General features: G+C 38.4%; 1 protein-coding gene across 2 annotated transcripts in view; it reads right to left on the bottom strand.

Moving 5' to 3' along the window:
* LOC137342134 (sarcoplasmic/endoplasmic reticulum calcium ATPase 2) overlaps positions 1–12,791 on the bottom strand; it is a 74,427-nt gene extending 61,636 nt beyond the window's left edge. The window contains exons 1-4 of one of the 2 annotated variants that reach the window (XM_068005825.1): positions 12,222–12,791; positions 11,545–11,562; positions 11,370–11,452; positions 2,751–2,855 (exon numbers count right to left, since the gene is read on the bottom strand). In XM_068005825.1, the coding sequence (XP_067861926.1) occupies positions 2,751–2,855; positions 11,370–11,452; positions 11,545–11,562; positions 12,222–12,339 (324 nt within the window). In that variant the 5' untranslated portion in view covers positions 12,340–12,791. The remainder of the gene's footprint in view (positions 1–2,750; positions 2,856–11,369; positions 11,453–11,544; positions 11,563–12,221) is intronic. The other variant, XM_068005824.1, reaches the window with a different exon arrangement.
* Between the last annotated feature and the right edge of the window lie 469 nt (positions 12,792–13,260).

Here is a 13,260-nt window from a genome sequence, read left to right as displayed (position 1 = left end):
ACAGTTAGAAATTAGTTTACCCATACAACTTTCATGCAACCCAATTTAAGCTATGTCTTTGAGATTGGTTTTTCCCTGCTTGACCTTCGTTTTTTTTTAAAAAGACTATTCAGAGATCCAAACAATTGAGAAATTGTGAGAACCAGCAAAATAATAAATGCTGCAAGATCTCAGCTGAATGCCAAAGATCCACTTTTTCTATGGATACATAAAAATTACAGTATAGAAGGCTGCCATTCAGCCCATCATGCCTGTGCTCTTCAGTAAACTCTCCATCTAATCTTATATTTCTGCCCTTTCCCCATAACCTTTATAGTCTTCCTTTTCCATCCAATTCCCTTAAAAAGGAAGTTGTAGTCCCCCTCAATATCCATTTGTGATAAAGCAATCCTCCTTCTAATAGCCCTTGTGTTAATGGAGAACAAACCTCTTCATAGCACAGATTCCTGGGGCACATCACTACCTACACCCTGTCAATCCTAAAGAAGTCCATCTATCCCCATTCTTTGCTTTCAGTCACCTAGCCATACAGCAACAAAACACCTCAATTTTTGTAACAAGCCTCTCATCAAATGTCTTCTGAAAATCCATAAATACAGCATCCATTGCATTCCATTTAACTACACACAGTTTCCTCTCAAAAAAAAGGGAAAATTAGTCAAACATAATCTACCCTTTACAAATTCATGTCGACTGTCTCTGCCTTTCTAAGTGTTCACCAATTTCAAGCCATGTCATGAACTCTAAATGTTTACCTGCAATGGAGGCAAAAATAATTGGCTTTTAACTTCCTGGCTTACCCTTCTTTTGAACATAGGCAATTAAGTTGTGCAAGCGTAGAATTAAGCTAGATGTGAGGAGGCTTTTCTTTTCACAGAGGTCATTGACCTATGGAACAAGTAGCCAGCTGGTGCAGGGAGCTGGTGGGTTCCTGGCTGAGGATGATATAATGGCTGTGCACAAGATGTAGGTGGGAAGTTGGGTCATGTGCCTAGTGTTCACTGTGGTCTCCTGGAACTCGTTTTGATCCTCTTCAGTGGTTCGGACTGGAATTTTCTTCGCTGAATTGGCCTGGATTTGTTTTTTTTTAAATGTCCCCTCCAAGGAAATTAAATGGCTGCTGTGCTGGTGAGTAGAAAGAAATGGGGGGAGTGGTCATGATGCTTATTTGTAACATGACTATGGGACAGGCTCAATGGATCTGCTGTTTCTTTCCTGTCCAGTTTCGTATGTTTGCAATACTTGAATATATTGCTTACATCAGTGTAGATCACCCCTTGTCCTGAATAACAGGAGCATTTGTTTTGCTCAAAATCAATTTGAAACTTTATTATGGTTCAGTATTTTTCCCCCCTCCCCAAGAACAGAATTAACATTAGGGGAGGTTATTAGTTACAAACAGGAGCATTTACATTGGCTAAAGTATCTGAACTTTGTAATTACAGTTTATCAACTTTAGAGCTAAAAAAAAACTGCAAAAAAGAATAAAACTATCACACCAATTCTGATGAAAACACCACAAATTTCTATTCACGTTTTTCAATCTGCCCTCCTCCACATCAGCAAAAACCAGGAGGTTTACCAATCTGAACTGGGTGAAGACTAATTGTACCTAACAAGCCTTGCATTACTCTTCTCTGTTCAAACATTAGGACAACAGTTAGGAGTGGAGGATAAAAGCAGTGAATGAAAATAAAGCAGAAGACCAAAATTCTGTCTGTACTTGAACTCTCAAATATTTAGCACTGGAAGTCACCCAGAGAAAGAACACTGCTCTGCAACCAATCTTCATGTGAAAAATAGGCAGACTACCAATTTAAAAAAGGGTCTGCCTGCCATTCCTCAGAATCATGAACTTGATGAATACAGATGCAGCTCAAAATACAATAATGCAACAGTGCTTTGCTACTGAATAAACCTGGACCCAACATCTTAGTAACAGCGCTCTTTGTCCTACATTTGTATTTCCCATACTGTTAAGTATCTTCCAGTTTCCCAGCATAATAGGGACAGGAGTCGGCTATTCAGCCCCTCGAACCTATTCCACCATTCACTTAGATCTTGGCTAATATGTACTTCAGCTCTATTTACTCGCCTTTTCTCCATCTCTCTTCATACCCTTACCTAACAAAAATCTATCGATTTCAGTCTTGAAAATTTCAATTGAACCAGCAACCACAGCCGTTTGGGGGTAGCGAGTTCCAGATTTCCACTACTCTGAAAAACTGCTTCCTAATTTCACTCCTAACTGGTCTAGCTCTAATTCTAAGACTATGCAACCTCCCCCCCCCCCCACCAAGGTGTAATTACTATGAGGATCCGAAACCATAATGACTCAGAATTGTGCACAATTATAGAATTTAGTTTATAAAGTTAGCAAGATAATTCTAAAAGTATTATGAAAATGCGTCACAAGTGGGGGGGGAAAAAGGTTGTTTTATGCACAACAGTTTTTTTTACTTCTGGAAGTGGCAGGTTAATAATAGGTAAAGTTGTATTTCTGCTCCCAGGTTTTCCCTCCAGGTGGCAATGCACATGGACTTAAATTTTTGAAAGGAAGGGGAAAAGTGGAGCCACACCAATTTTATATACACTCATAGGGTATATAACACTGTTATTGCACTGAAACCTCAATGGCTTTACTGCACGAAGTAAATTTTATTCATGATAAATATTTAGCCTTGAATTTTAATTTAACAGCAATAACCTAAATATGTCCACAACCAAGTGATTTTTAAAAGATCACTTACCTGCCAAACACCCACAACAGCATTTGCTATTAGAATTAATAATATTACAAAAGGCTCCACAAAGGCAGTTACAGTTTCTTCACCTTCTTCAAACCAGGCCAGAACCTGCAAATGATCAGATATGGGATTTGTGAAATGTACTGTTTACTCAATAAGGTGCGTAACACACACATACAATATTTGTTTGCATTTCTCATTTTACTGTATTTCTTACACAATTTGTTTTTGATGCGTCTTCAGGCTGTACTTGTTTACCTTGCACAAAGTACCCAAAGGTGCTACATCAATTTTCAAGCATTGTAAAAGTGTACATATTGATTTTAAAAATACTTCTCTTCACTCATTTACTGTACCCAAATTCATTTCATGAATGCAAACTGCAGCCCTCCAAGTTCAAAGACTTTCAAATGAACCCTTAGGACTTTTTGTATTTCAGTGCTTTTTCTAGATGCATTTTCTTTTATAAAAGCATGTTTAATTAAAATAATTGAAAGCATGAAAGGAGAATGGAGAATACATTTGATTTATAAAACAAGGGTCACTTACAAAACCGCTGCCTACATTTCAATTTGGAGAATTATAATGGATATAAACATAAAATGCTTATAATTTGCATATGTGTGTGGAAAACTTGATAAAGTTCAGCAGTTTAACAAAGCAGTTTTTTTTTACAATGTAAAATCATAAGGCTTAACAGCATCTCGTTTGTGAATTAACATATTAGCTCACAGTTGACTTTTTATAATTGGTTACAATCTAAAACAGAAATTAGGAATTCAAGAAATCAGAATAAAATTCAATATTCTTTATTAGTTTAGATGTCATAAAAGGTGACAGCAAATTGATTTTAGTTCTAAATTCCTCTAATAACAGATTTTTATAGAAATATATTCCTCTGGGCAAAATATATTTCAAACTTTAATGGGAAAATGTCTTGGGGCATCAGGCACACTGCTCTAGTTAGTTAGTATCAAACCTGCTAAGCACAATCGTAGCTTGGAAACTTTCATTTTTAATTTTTTTGGTGAATTTCTACACTGATGCAGGTGAAGAATTTCATGCTGGAATATGGAGCACGTCCTCAGCATCCATATTAACCACTCCTAAGCTATGTACAGCAAAAGGTGCAAAATGTACCCTACCCCAACCCAAGAAGAGCACCCCCTAATGCTACAGTATGACACTGTTCCCTATATTAGTCATTGTACTCTCAGCAAAATTGGCAATTTAGTTCCATGCCAATTTTATCTTGCGAGCCTCAAGTTCACTAGGAACTTCAGAGGTGATTGAAACACATTCACCACAGGACACTTCGACTCATATTGAATCCAGATCCCAGAAATGAAAGGCAATTTGCTAACTACCTACACCACCTAGTTCCCTTGAAAATATGCACTTTTCAAAATAAGAAATACAAATTGCATCATAAAGAACTCAAAACCAGGAAGGATTCCTATGAAATACTGAAGCCACACAATGGCAAGGGTGGTGCCAGAATATTAGAAGTTCCATTTGGGATTTCACAATTGGTGAGTTTCTGATTGCCATCATGCACACACTGGAAAATACCAAACATAAACCATGACTTCTCCACAAGAGGAAGAGAACAGACAACATTTCTCTTCCTAGGAGCATTGATGGAAGCCTGGGAGAACTTGTCTACAAGCTTTGGTGGTTAAGGGTGGTTTGTCATTCCTGTAGATAGAGGGAAATACAGGCATAACATATCATTTTTAAAAGGCAACAAAGCTTGATAAATAACCACAAGAATGCCCCACAGCGTGGTAATGCACAGTTAGTCGTAGCCCAATCAAAATCTTAAGTGTCAAGCGCATCTCTCCGATGAATCATGCTAGGAGTAGGTGACTAACCCACAGTGGGATGAGAAGGAAAACAGAAGAGAAGCCTGGACACACATTACAGGTACACCCAGGCACACGAGTGCGCACACACCCGGACTGTAAATAAAATTCAAATGTACAAGCGTTACTGCTGCTCTCAGGGTACTGCGTTTAGGCACTGCAAAAAAACTTTACGGAGTACCTCAAAGTACAAAACTCTGAAGTGCAATTCAGAACATGAAAAGGCTCAGCTAAGTCCAACCAAACAACAAAGACTGTATAATTTATGCTCACTCCCTTGTATTGCTGGCCCCATTAGATTTTCTCTACCCCTCATATTTTCTACATTTGCAATCAGGAATCAATCTCAGTTACAGGGCAAAATTCCATAGCAAAGATTTGACACCATGTCAAAAAGAACACACAAAACTCCCAGAACTGGACACGACTATCTTCATCACACTTTCAGCTTAATTTCTACCATTTTTTTAGATCATCTTAATCCAGTCCCCAAAACAATACCCCATAAACCTATTTTTTTTTTTGATTGTCCTGGCAAATATACTGAGAAAGATTTTCTTCTGTATGCCATTTGTAATGAAATCACAAACACCTTTATAAACAGGTGTTTGATTTTGTTATGCAGAGGCAATCGTGACTAAGCCAACAATTTTCCTTGTGTGTTTCTAGTGAATAGATGTGGACAACCCTCCGAGAAAACCTGAATGCTTTCCAGATGTGCTTACTATTAATCAGATTTCACTATTGTTTCTACTGCCTTGGCTGCTAATCTTTATTTAAGCTCCCATCTCAGCCATTCCAGCCTCTGACAGATTTTAATTTCTAATCCAACTTTTATCACTTTATAGAATCCGGTGACACAAAGCATGAAACACTCTATTTCCCAATCTTGTTTATCTTGGGGGGCGGAAGAGAAAAAAGTGTTGAATAGCTACATAGTTACATTCAAAATATGTTTTTATTTAATGCCATATCCACTGTTGATTCAACATTGCTTCATTTGAAATGTCATCTATGAATAGCAGCTGCACAGACTCATTAAATTTTCCCTTTAATTTACTTCCAAAAAGGTAACACAAGCCACAACAACAGATTGTGAACAGTGCAAAGACTTGATTAATTTCACTGTTTGAATCCCTTCGGATACTTAAGTACACCAGTTGACAGAATTTATTCTCCTTAGGTATACGTTTGATGCACAAACACCATCTATGCATTCATTCTCCTGAGGTATATGGTTGATCCATAATGACCTCAGAACTGAATGCAGTCTTCCACTGTAGGGACTATTATTAAATTAATCCTACACAGGTTTCACTGCTTAATGAACAAACACATTCAATCTTAACACCTCATTTTGTGTGTAACTCCTTCCATTATAATCCATATTTAACATTGCTTTATCGGAGTTAAGAGTGTAGAGATATCAGGGATTCGCCATACTGAAAAGATCAGAACCTAAGCACCTTACATTTGAGAAGTGAAAATTATCAATGTCTCAACACTGTAAAACATTAGGTTGTTTTAAATGTACATTTATACAGCTTAAAGTCGTGGTACGGGTCCAAAGTCAGGGTCTGTCCTGAATCCAGATTGAAGTGGTATAAAACTCCCTGGAGGATTTACTTCCTAAAAAGGTAACAAGCCAAAACATGTATAAACAATGGAACGGTCCAATTACAGTCTCTGTTTAAATCCCTTTAGCTATCCAAGTGCAACTCCATTGTGGCATCAAACCAGATTAATGGGGTGCTCAGGTGGTCCCTTAGACATCCTGGACACCATTTAAATCTATCTGGAGTTAAGTTAATTGTTGGAAGTATGGACTTGCCACTTTTACTTCGTAAACACTTGAACCTAAATTGCTGAGCGAAGCTTTGCACTCGCACTTAATTACACATGCACAGAGCTCTCTTCTGAGCAGGAGAATTAAAAATTAGAGCCAGACAGTACTAACGGGGTATTGTCTGGATGGAACCCAGGTCTGAGACCAATAGCTGCAACATAAATAAAAGCTTGTATTTTAGTTTTGCAATTGGTTTAAATTAAAACTATTTATACTACATTACACAGGGCTACAGCTGCAGAAGTAAATGGATAGCTTAAAAATAAAAAGTACAACCTGCATAAATTAAATGCACCATTAACCCACCCATGTATGTGTGCAGTTACACACTGCCAGAAAGGCTGAGAATTTGAAAACATTTACATTTAATTCACAGAAAAACTAATGGCATTCTTAAGCATCAAACCACACTTTGTTACGATAGCAGCTTCAAGTCACCCATCTCTAATAGAGGTAACAGATTGAATATGGATTTACTACTGCCATATAAATGGATTCAAACTACAAATCTGGGGTGTACAGTTTCACCATACTGTATATTCTACTCATTATTCAAAAATTAAGTCATTCTTCAATATCTTTATTGGAAAATAAGAACTATATACACACAAGTTTTCTTTCCCCTCCCAATTTTGTTTTCTTCCCCCTTTTCTTTTCCTGGCACTATGCACCTTCTCCCCAGTCAGGTGAACAAGCTGGAGACCTGCTACCAGGCCTCCAGCAGTGCCTCTTAATAACTGACTGCTAGAAATTGTGTGAGGGCCCTATGCAACTTTGTCTCCAGTTTTCCTCCTCCATGTGCCTTCACTGCATTGAAGCCAGACTGCAGGTTTAACAACAGGCATTGTAAAAAAAAAGTTTGCACAACTTCAACTCTGATCTGGAGGTAAGAGGAACCAAAGAAAATTCATTTGCGATGAAATAATGGAAAGTGAATACAGTAACTTTGCAGCAAAAAGTTACTTTTGCTCCTTAAATCCACATTACTAGGCCTGGCTGGAGTTGTCATCTTTTTCCCCTAAATCTCAGCATATAAAAGATGAAGTTTCAGACATCCATTCTAAACTGCACTGCTGTGTTTCAGCAATACAAACACTGCAATGCAAGAGATGGTAAAAATGGATTAGTTTAATTGTAGGTCAAACATTTGTACTTGACCTAAGATTTAAAAGGATTTCTTGCAGGCTGCAATATCGAACAACTACATCATGCCTCAACAGGCAAGAACAATGCAAACCTTTCACTGCAGCAGGTCATTCTACAATATCTTCCCAGCAGTTCCTGGTATGCTAAGGGGATTGCCTCCTACCCGTAGGATATAGTGCGTTGTTTAGTTGTTGAGCAGCTTCGACAAGCTGCGAGTGAAAGGGTGTGTTAGAATACTTCTTTACTCTCACCTCAGTTTTAGAAATAACCACTTGGTTTTTCCATAGTTTTCCATTAGCTTTGCTATGCAGAAAACAGGACTCTGAATTAATTCCCAAAATCGCAATTTTACTTGCTATTACCCCAGCATTTATTTTGGCACTGCTGTTTTCCTGTACTCACCTGGATAAGTCTTAGTAACTGATCACCCTATTATTTCTTACAGATAGGAACAGATCAGTTCCAACATTTATGCCTAATCATCATAGTTATTACTCAATATTAACGGGTACAGAATTTTGGATTGCTACCAAAATTATACCAGTCTGATTCAATTTCTTTTTTTTTAAGTAGGAATTATAACCCCATGATCAGGGTTGCAGTAAATTCCATTATTACCAGGGCAGGTATTATGCATACCAATGATGGAATGTGCTGGCAACAGTGGATCACAGCAGCACTATTCCAAGGTACTACTGGTAGTAATAAAAACTGCAAATCTAAAAAAACAGAACAGAGAATGCTGGAAGTACACAGCAGGTCCATCAACATCTAGAGAGAAAAGGCAGGTTAACGATTTGGCCATAGATGAGAGAGAGTGAATGCAAGAAAGAAAAAATTGGTACAAATGTCCAAACAGGCTTTTTGAAAAATGAGAGATGTAAAAAACAGTGGTTATCTCAGTGATGCAATTAAGACAAAAGGCAGTGAAAACAGATAAATAAGGCAGTAGTGTGTTTTGGGTGCAGACCCTTCGTCAGAACACAGATCTAACGGGGTCTGCTCTGCACCCAGGATGCTGGTGCATCATCTTAGTAGTTCAGTAATTTTTCTTTGTATTTCCCTACCGTAGTTCGCTATTTTCACTGCCTGTTGCTCTTCTAATGTTTCGATTGCCTCACCTCTTTTCAGCCATTCAAAAAATCTTTTTGGCCATTCTACTAGTTATCTCTTCCCTTTGTTCAGTCCATTAAAAGGCTCACTTATCTTTCAGTTCCGACTAAGCAGCCACAGCCAAAACCATAACCTGGGTTTTCTCTTTACAGGTGCTAACCACCCACTGTGTATTTCCAACATTTTTTATTTTAGATTTTCTATTAGTTTACTATTGTACTTCGAATCTAAGGTTTTGATTTTAAAGGAACTGTTTTAATTTTCTGTTCATACTGCTATATTCCATTTAATACTTGTTTTTTGGAAGTTTCTTTCCCCACCAATACCCTCCACCCTAACCTTTTTCAGGATGCCAGAATCACTTTCCCCCCATTAGAGACACACACATGGAAGGGCTACAATTAGCCTGAGTTAGAGGGGGGGGAAGCCTGGTTGGGTCTCCTCTTCTAATCCAGCAACCCCTCCTCGAAGTGCTTGTGTGTGAACACTGAGACTGGGCAAGAGCAGCATTGAGCTCACTTATAGTGGCTTCTGCAGTCAAATAGTCTGCCAACGCTCACATTTGATGAATGGCCACTTGGGGAAGGTACTGGAGGATGACCATCAACCCGCAATTAGTAATGTGTTTGGTGGGGGGTGGGGAGAAAAATTGAGAAGGGGAAAAAAAGAGCTTTTCAACAATGAAGGATGTAATCTTCCTCTACAACTTTTCTTTCTTCCCCAGAAAATCCAGCTACAGTAAGCTGAACAATTCCTCTCCAGCAACAGAAAGTGCAACTGAATCTTTATTAGTTGAAAGTCCAGCACTTAACGTAGCTGCCACACTGCCACTCCCCTGTATAAGCTCAAAGTATATTATAAACTTGTATTGTCTGTCTGACTGTTTTTCAGTACATTTTTCATACTCAATAGTACTTCAACATTGTTCCCACATTATATTCTCAGTGTTTAATTTTTATGGATTTTACTTTAAAAGACTCTCAATGAGAAACAATGTGAATTTCCAAGATGTTTAGAAACTCTTACACACTCCAGCTTCCTTAAACTCATCTATAATACTGTGACTATAAATCACTCACGGCTTCCAGTCCTCTTCAGATAGATGTAAATACATTTGTGCTTGAATCTAGTATTTATAGTTCATCATACCCAGACCATTTCCAGCAGCATTTCTCCCCAAAACATCTTTAGTCAAGAGTTACTTCTTCCAGTGGCCTTTTGATTGGCACCCCCCCCCCCAATATACAAGCAGTATTCCCTAGTTCTAGTATGCCCAGTTCTGACGAATGGTCATCAACCTGAAATGTTAACTGTTTCTTTCTCCACAGATGCTGCCTGACTTGCTGAGTATTGCCAGCATTTTCTGTTTACATTTCAGTATTCCCTATTGTTCAAATCTCTTGGCAAAGTCATTACTGTATACTAAACCAAAGGAATCTTATGTAATTGTTCAAAAGAATAGTTGCTCTAAGACTGCATTTTCAAAAAGCCATTGTCCTTTAGAATTTGTATTTCTACAAAACTTGGACATCATCAACATAATTTCACTCTTCCCAATAAGAGCTCTTCCATTGATACTCTACATACTCAACTGTTCTTTCTTCCCAACTGTTTGATTATAAACTGGATATAAGTAACCTGGAATCAATTACTTAAATCAGACATTACAAAACTCACTAGCAGGATAAGCCACTCAACTATGGCACCCCGATGTCACTTACGTGATTTACAAGTAAACTACAGCTCTTGATGGAGCGTCATCTATTGCAGTAATGTTGTTGATAAATGGAAACATCAAGTGTTGAGTGTTACCACGGAGTGAAGCGCACTCAGTACAATGAGAAGTGCTCTACCCCATATTAATTCATTCAATCACATGCACAAAAATATTAAAATTAGTTTTTTTTGCAAACGCTTCAGGTTTTCTACAGAATCATGACTGTATAAAATCAGTCTAAACAAACTGAATAAAATAAGGTTATGTACGAAGATGTCCAAGTTATTTCCCATTGTTTAACTCTCTTTTCATATGTGAAACTCAGTACTACTAGCTCATGTATGCAAATAACCTCATGGAGATTGTGCTTTGCACCTCAAAGTAGCAACTGATAACTACCTCAATTAAAACTCAATTTAGCAGAACATTTGGTACTCACACATATGTGCCTAGAACATTTATTTCTGTCTGCCATTGGGTAACCATTGCAACAAGTACAGCTACTGCACTAAGTAGTGTAATCCAATCCAGTACTGAACATTGTTTTCTATTATTGTCATGCCGACCCAAAACCATTTTAACTGGCGGGCTATAAACCTTAAAAGTCAAGGAGAGAGGAGATACCACACATGTCCCCATGAAGGTCACGGGCCAAATTTGGTCAACAGAAGTGTATCATCTTTGCAGACATCAGTCTTGTCCTCGTCAAAAAGCTGCAATTGTCACCTTACTTTTATCAAGACAGACTGGACTAAAATTCCACACACCATTCCAGTCATGGTTACTGTGTAAGAGTACAGATTAGTTTGTACTCAGCCCACAGTACTCAATTCCCTAATAATAAACCTTTATATCCCCATAAAAAATACCATAACCCTGGGCAAGAGAAGACTTGACATTGATACATAATTTGTTTGATAAAATTAAATACTCACAAATGATATACAAGCTGCCAAAAGTAGAATTCTGACCAATAAATCTTCAAACTGCTCTAGCACAAGTTCCCATAACGATTTGCCTGCAAAAAATGTCAGTTCAACATTAAAAATAATCTCAACTCAATATTTTGAAAAAATATATAGTCTAGAAAAACGTTGCCATCCACTATACCTTCTTCTGCTGGTAGTTCTGTTAACGAGTAGTGTCGCCATGGAATATGCGAGAAAGAGAAAACTGCGTTAAAACATGCAAATTCATTGGACTTCTGTACAACGGCACTAAGTCACGCTTGAAAAAAAAAGGAACCATTTAGACCACGAGTATCCTGCAATCATCTCGTGTTGTAAAGGGACGTACACTACAGTCTAGGAAGAAAGAGCAGTTTTAAAAATTTAAAAATTGATGCTAACCCAACTGACTGCGTTGCTACTACTCATTACTTTTGAGATTACATTTCGGAATACAAATTATAATATTTCAGCCGCAAATCGGTTAAGATTAAGCCAAACTGGCGATTAGAGCCGGCAAGAGTTTGGTTTCTAATATGAAAAAGGCTTTGCGATTTCCAATTTATAACCAAAAAACGAAGACAAGATGGTAACATTTTAGATTATGCTGCATTCCCCCCCATCCCAACACCCCCACCAAAATGTGACTTTCATACAATTTAAAATTCAAGAGATCGCGGTGAGTCAGCCATGTTCGGTTTGCCTCACGCACAGATGCCGGCTTCACACACAGCAATAAGGCCTAATGCAACAAAAAAAAAGGAGGAAAGGACAACAAAAAAAAAACACATCGAAAAGGGCAGCATCGAGATCAACGGCAAGAACCGTCCCAGCACATACCATTCGGTCCCCATCTCTCCTTCTGTTTCTTGACTTGCTCCAAACTAAGACCCGTTGTCTCATTGACGTTAAAATAAGCTAAAACTTCATCCACAGTCTTTGTGTGCGCGTTCTCCATGGTTTCACTCCAGGTTTCCTTTCTTTACTGTTGCGGTTTCTTGTCCGGGGAGGGAGGGAAGCTTCCTTCCTCACGAGAAACAAGCTGACACACACTGAAGGGCAGAAAGACAAGATGTAGGGTGGAGGGAAGCAAGGTTCAGCTCAACCACTTTTATAGGTTTTTTTTAAAGAAACACTTTTAAGGAATTTAATTTTTCCCCCTCTCAGTGAATATAATTTAAACAGAGATCAATGTCCTTGTCTTTTTTTTCTTTTGGTTTCCCCTGTGTAAAAAGGTTATGTGTAGAGAGGAGCCGCAGTGACGGGACTGCGACACGGGGACTTGCTTGCTGCTGTGCTCCTAAGCCGGCAAGATCACAACGCCTCGCTCATCTGAATGAATGTGAGCGTCCAGGCGCCGGCAGCCGCACGTTTATAACACTCTACTGGCAGGGGCCTTTCTCACGGCGATACAGCGAGTGACCGCATGTGGAGAGAGCCCATTGGACCAGCTTTACAGCCGTCAGGAACCCGCAGAGCTGACGTCTCCAGGCGGCTCCTCCTCATGTTCCCGAGTTCCCGGGAAAAAGGAGGGGAGCAGAGTACAAGCTGGGAAATGAGTGACGAACACCAACCACGTTGGCGACTGAGAAATGCAACAGTATCATTTGTCTCGGGGTTTGCTCATAGCTGTGATGAGATACTATATATAAACTTTTTTATATTACATAAGTTAAGAGTTATGTAACTTTTTATATTATATAAAGTTACATAACTCTAACTCGCTCCTTTTGTTATTTATACAACAGGTGTTCGGATAAATCTTATCAGTCAAAAAAAAAACCACTCCATTGTAACCGGAAATGTCACATTGTATTAATATCAGGACTGGAACGATTTCTCACTTCCTGATTAATGCAATGAATCTGCTATTTTCAGG

The sequence above is a fragment of the Heptranchias perlo genome, chromosome 25 (genome assembly GCF_035084215.1).
Source record: "Heptranchias perlo isolate sHepPer1 chromosome 25, sHepPer1.hap1, whole genome shotgun sequence".
Taxonomy (NCBI): domain Eukaryota; kingdom Metazoa; phylum Chordata; class Chondrichthyes; order Hexanchiformes; family Hexanchidae; genus Heptranchias; species Heptranchias perlo.
The sequence above is the reverse complement of the archived record's forward strand: the minus strand, read 5'-3'. Positions and strand labels throughout refer to the sequence as shown.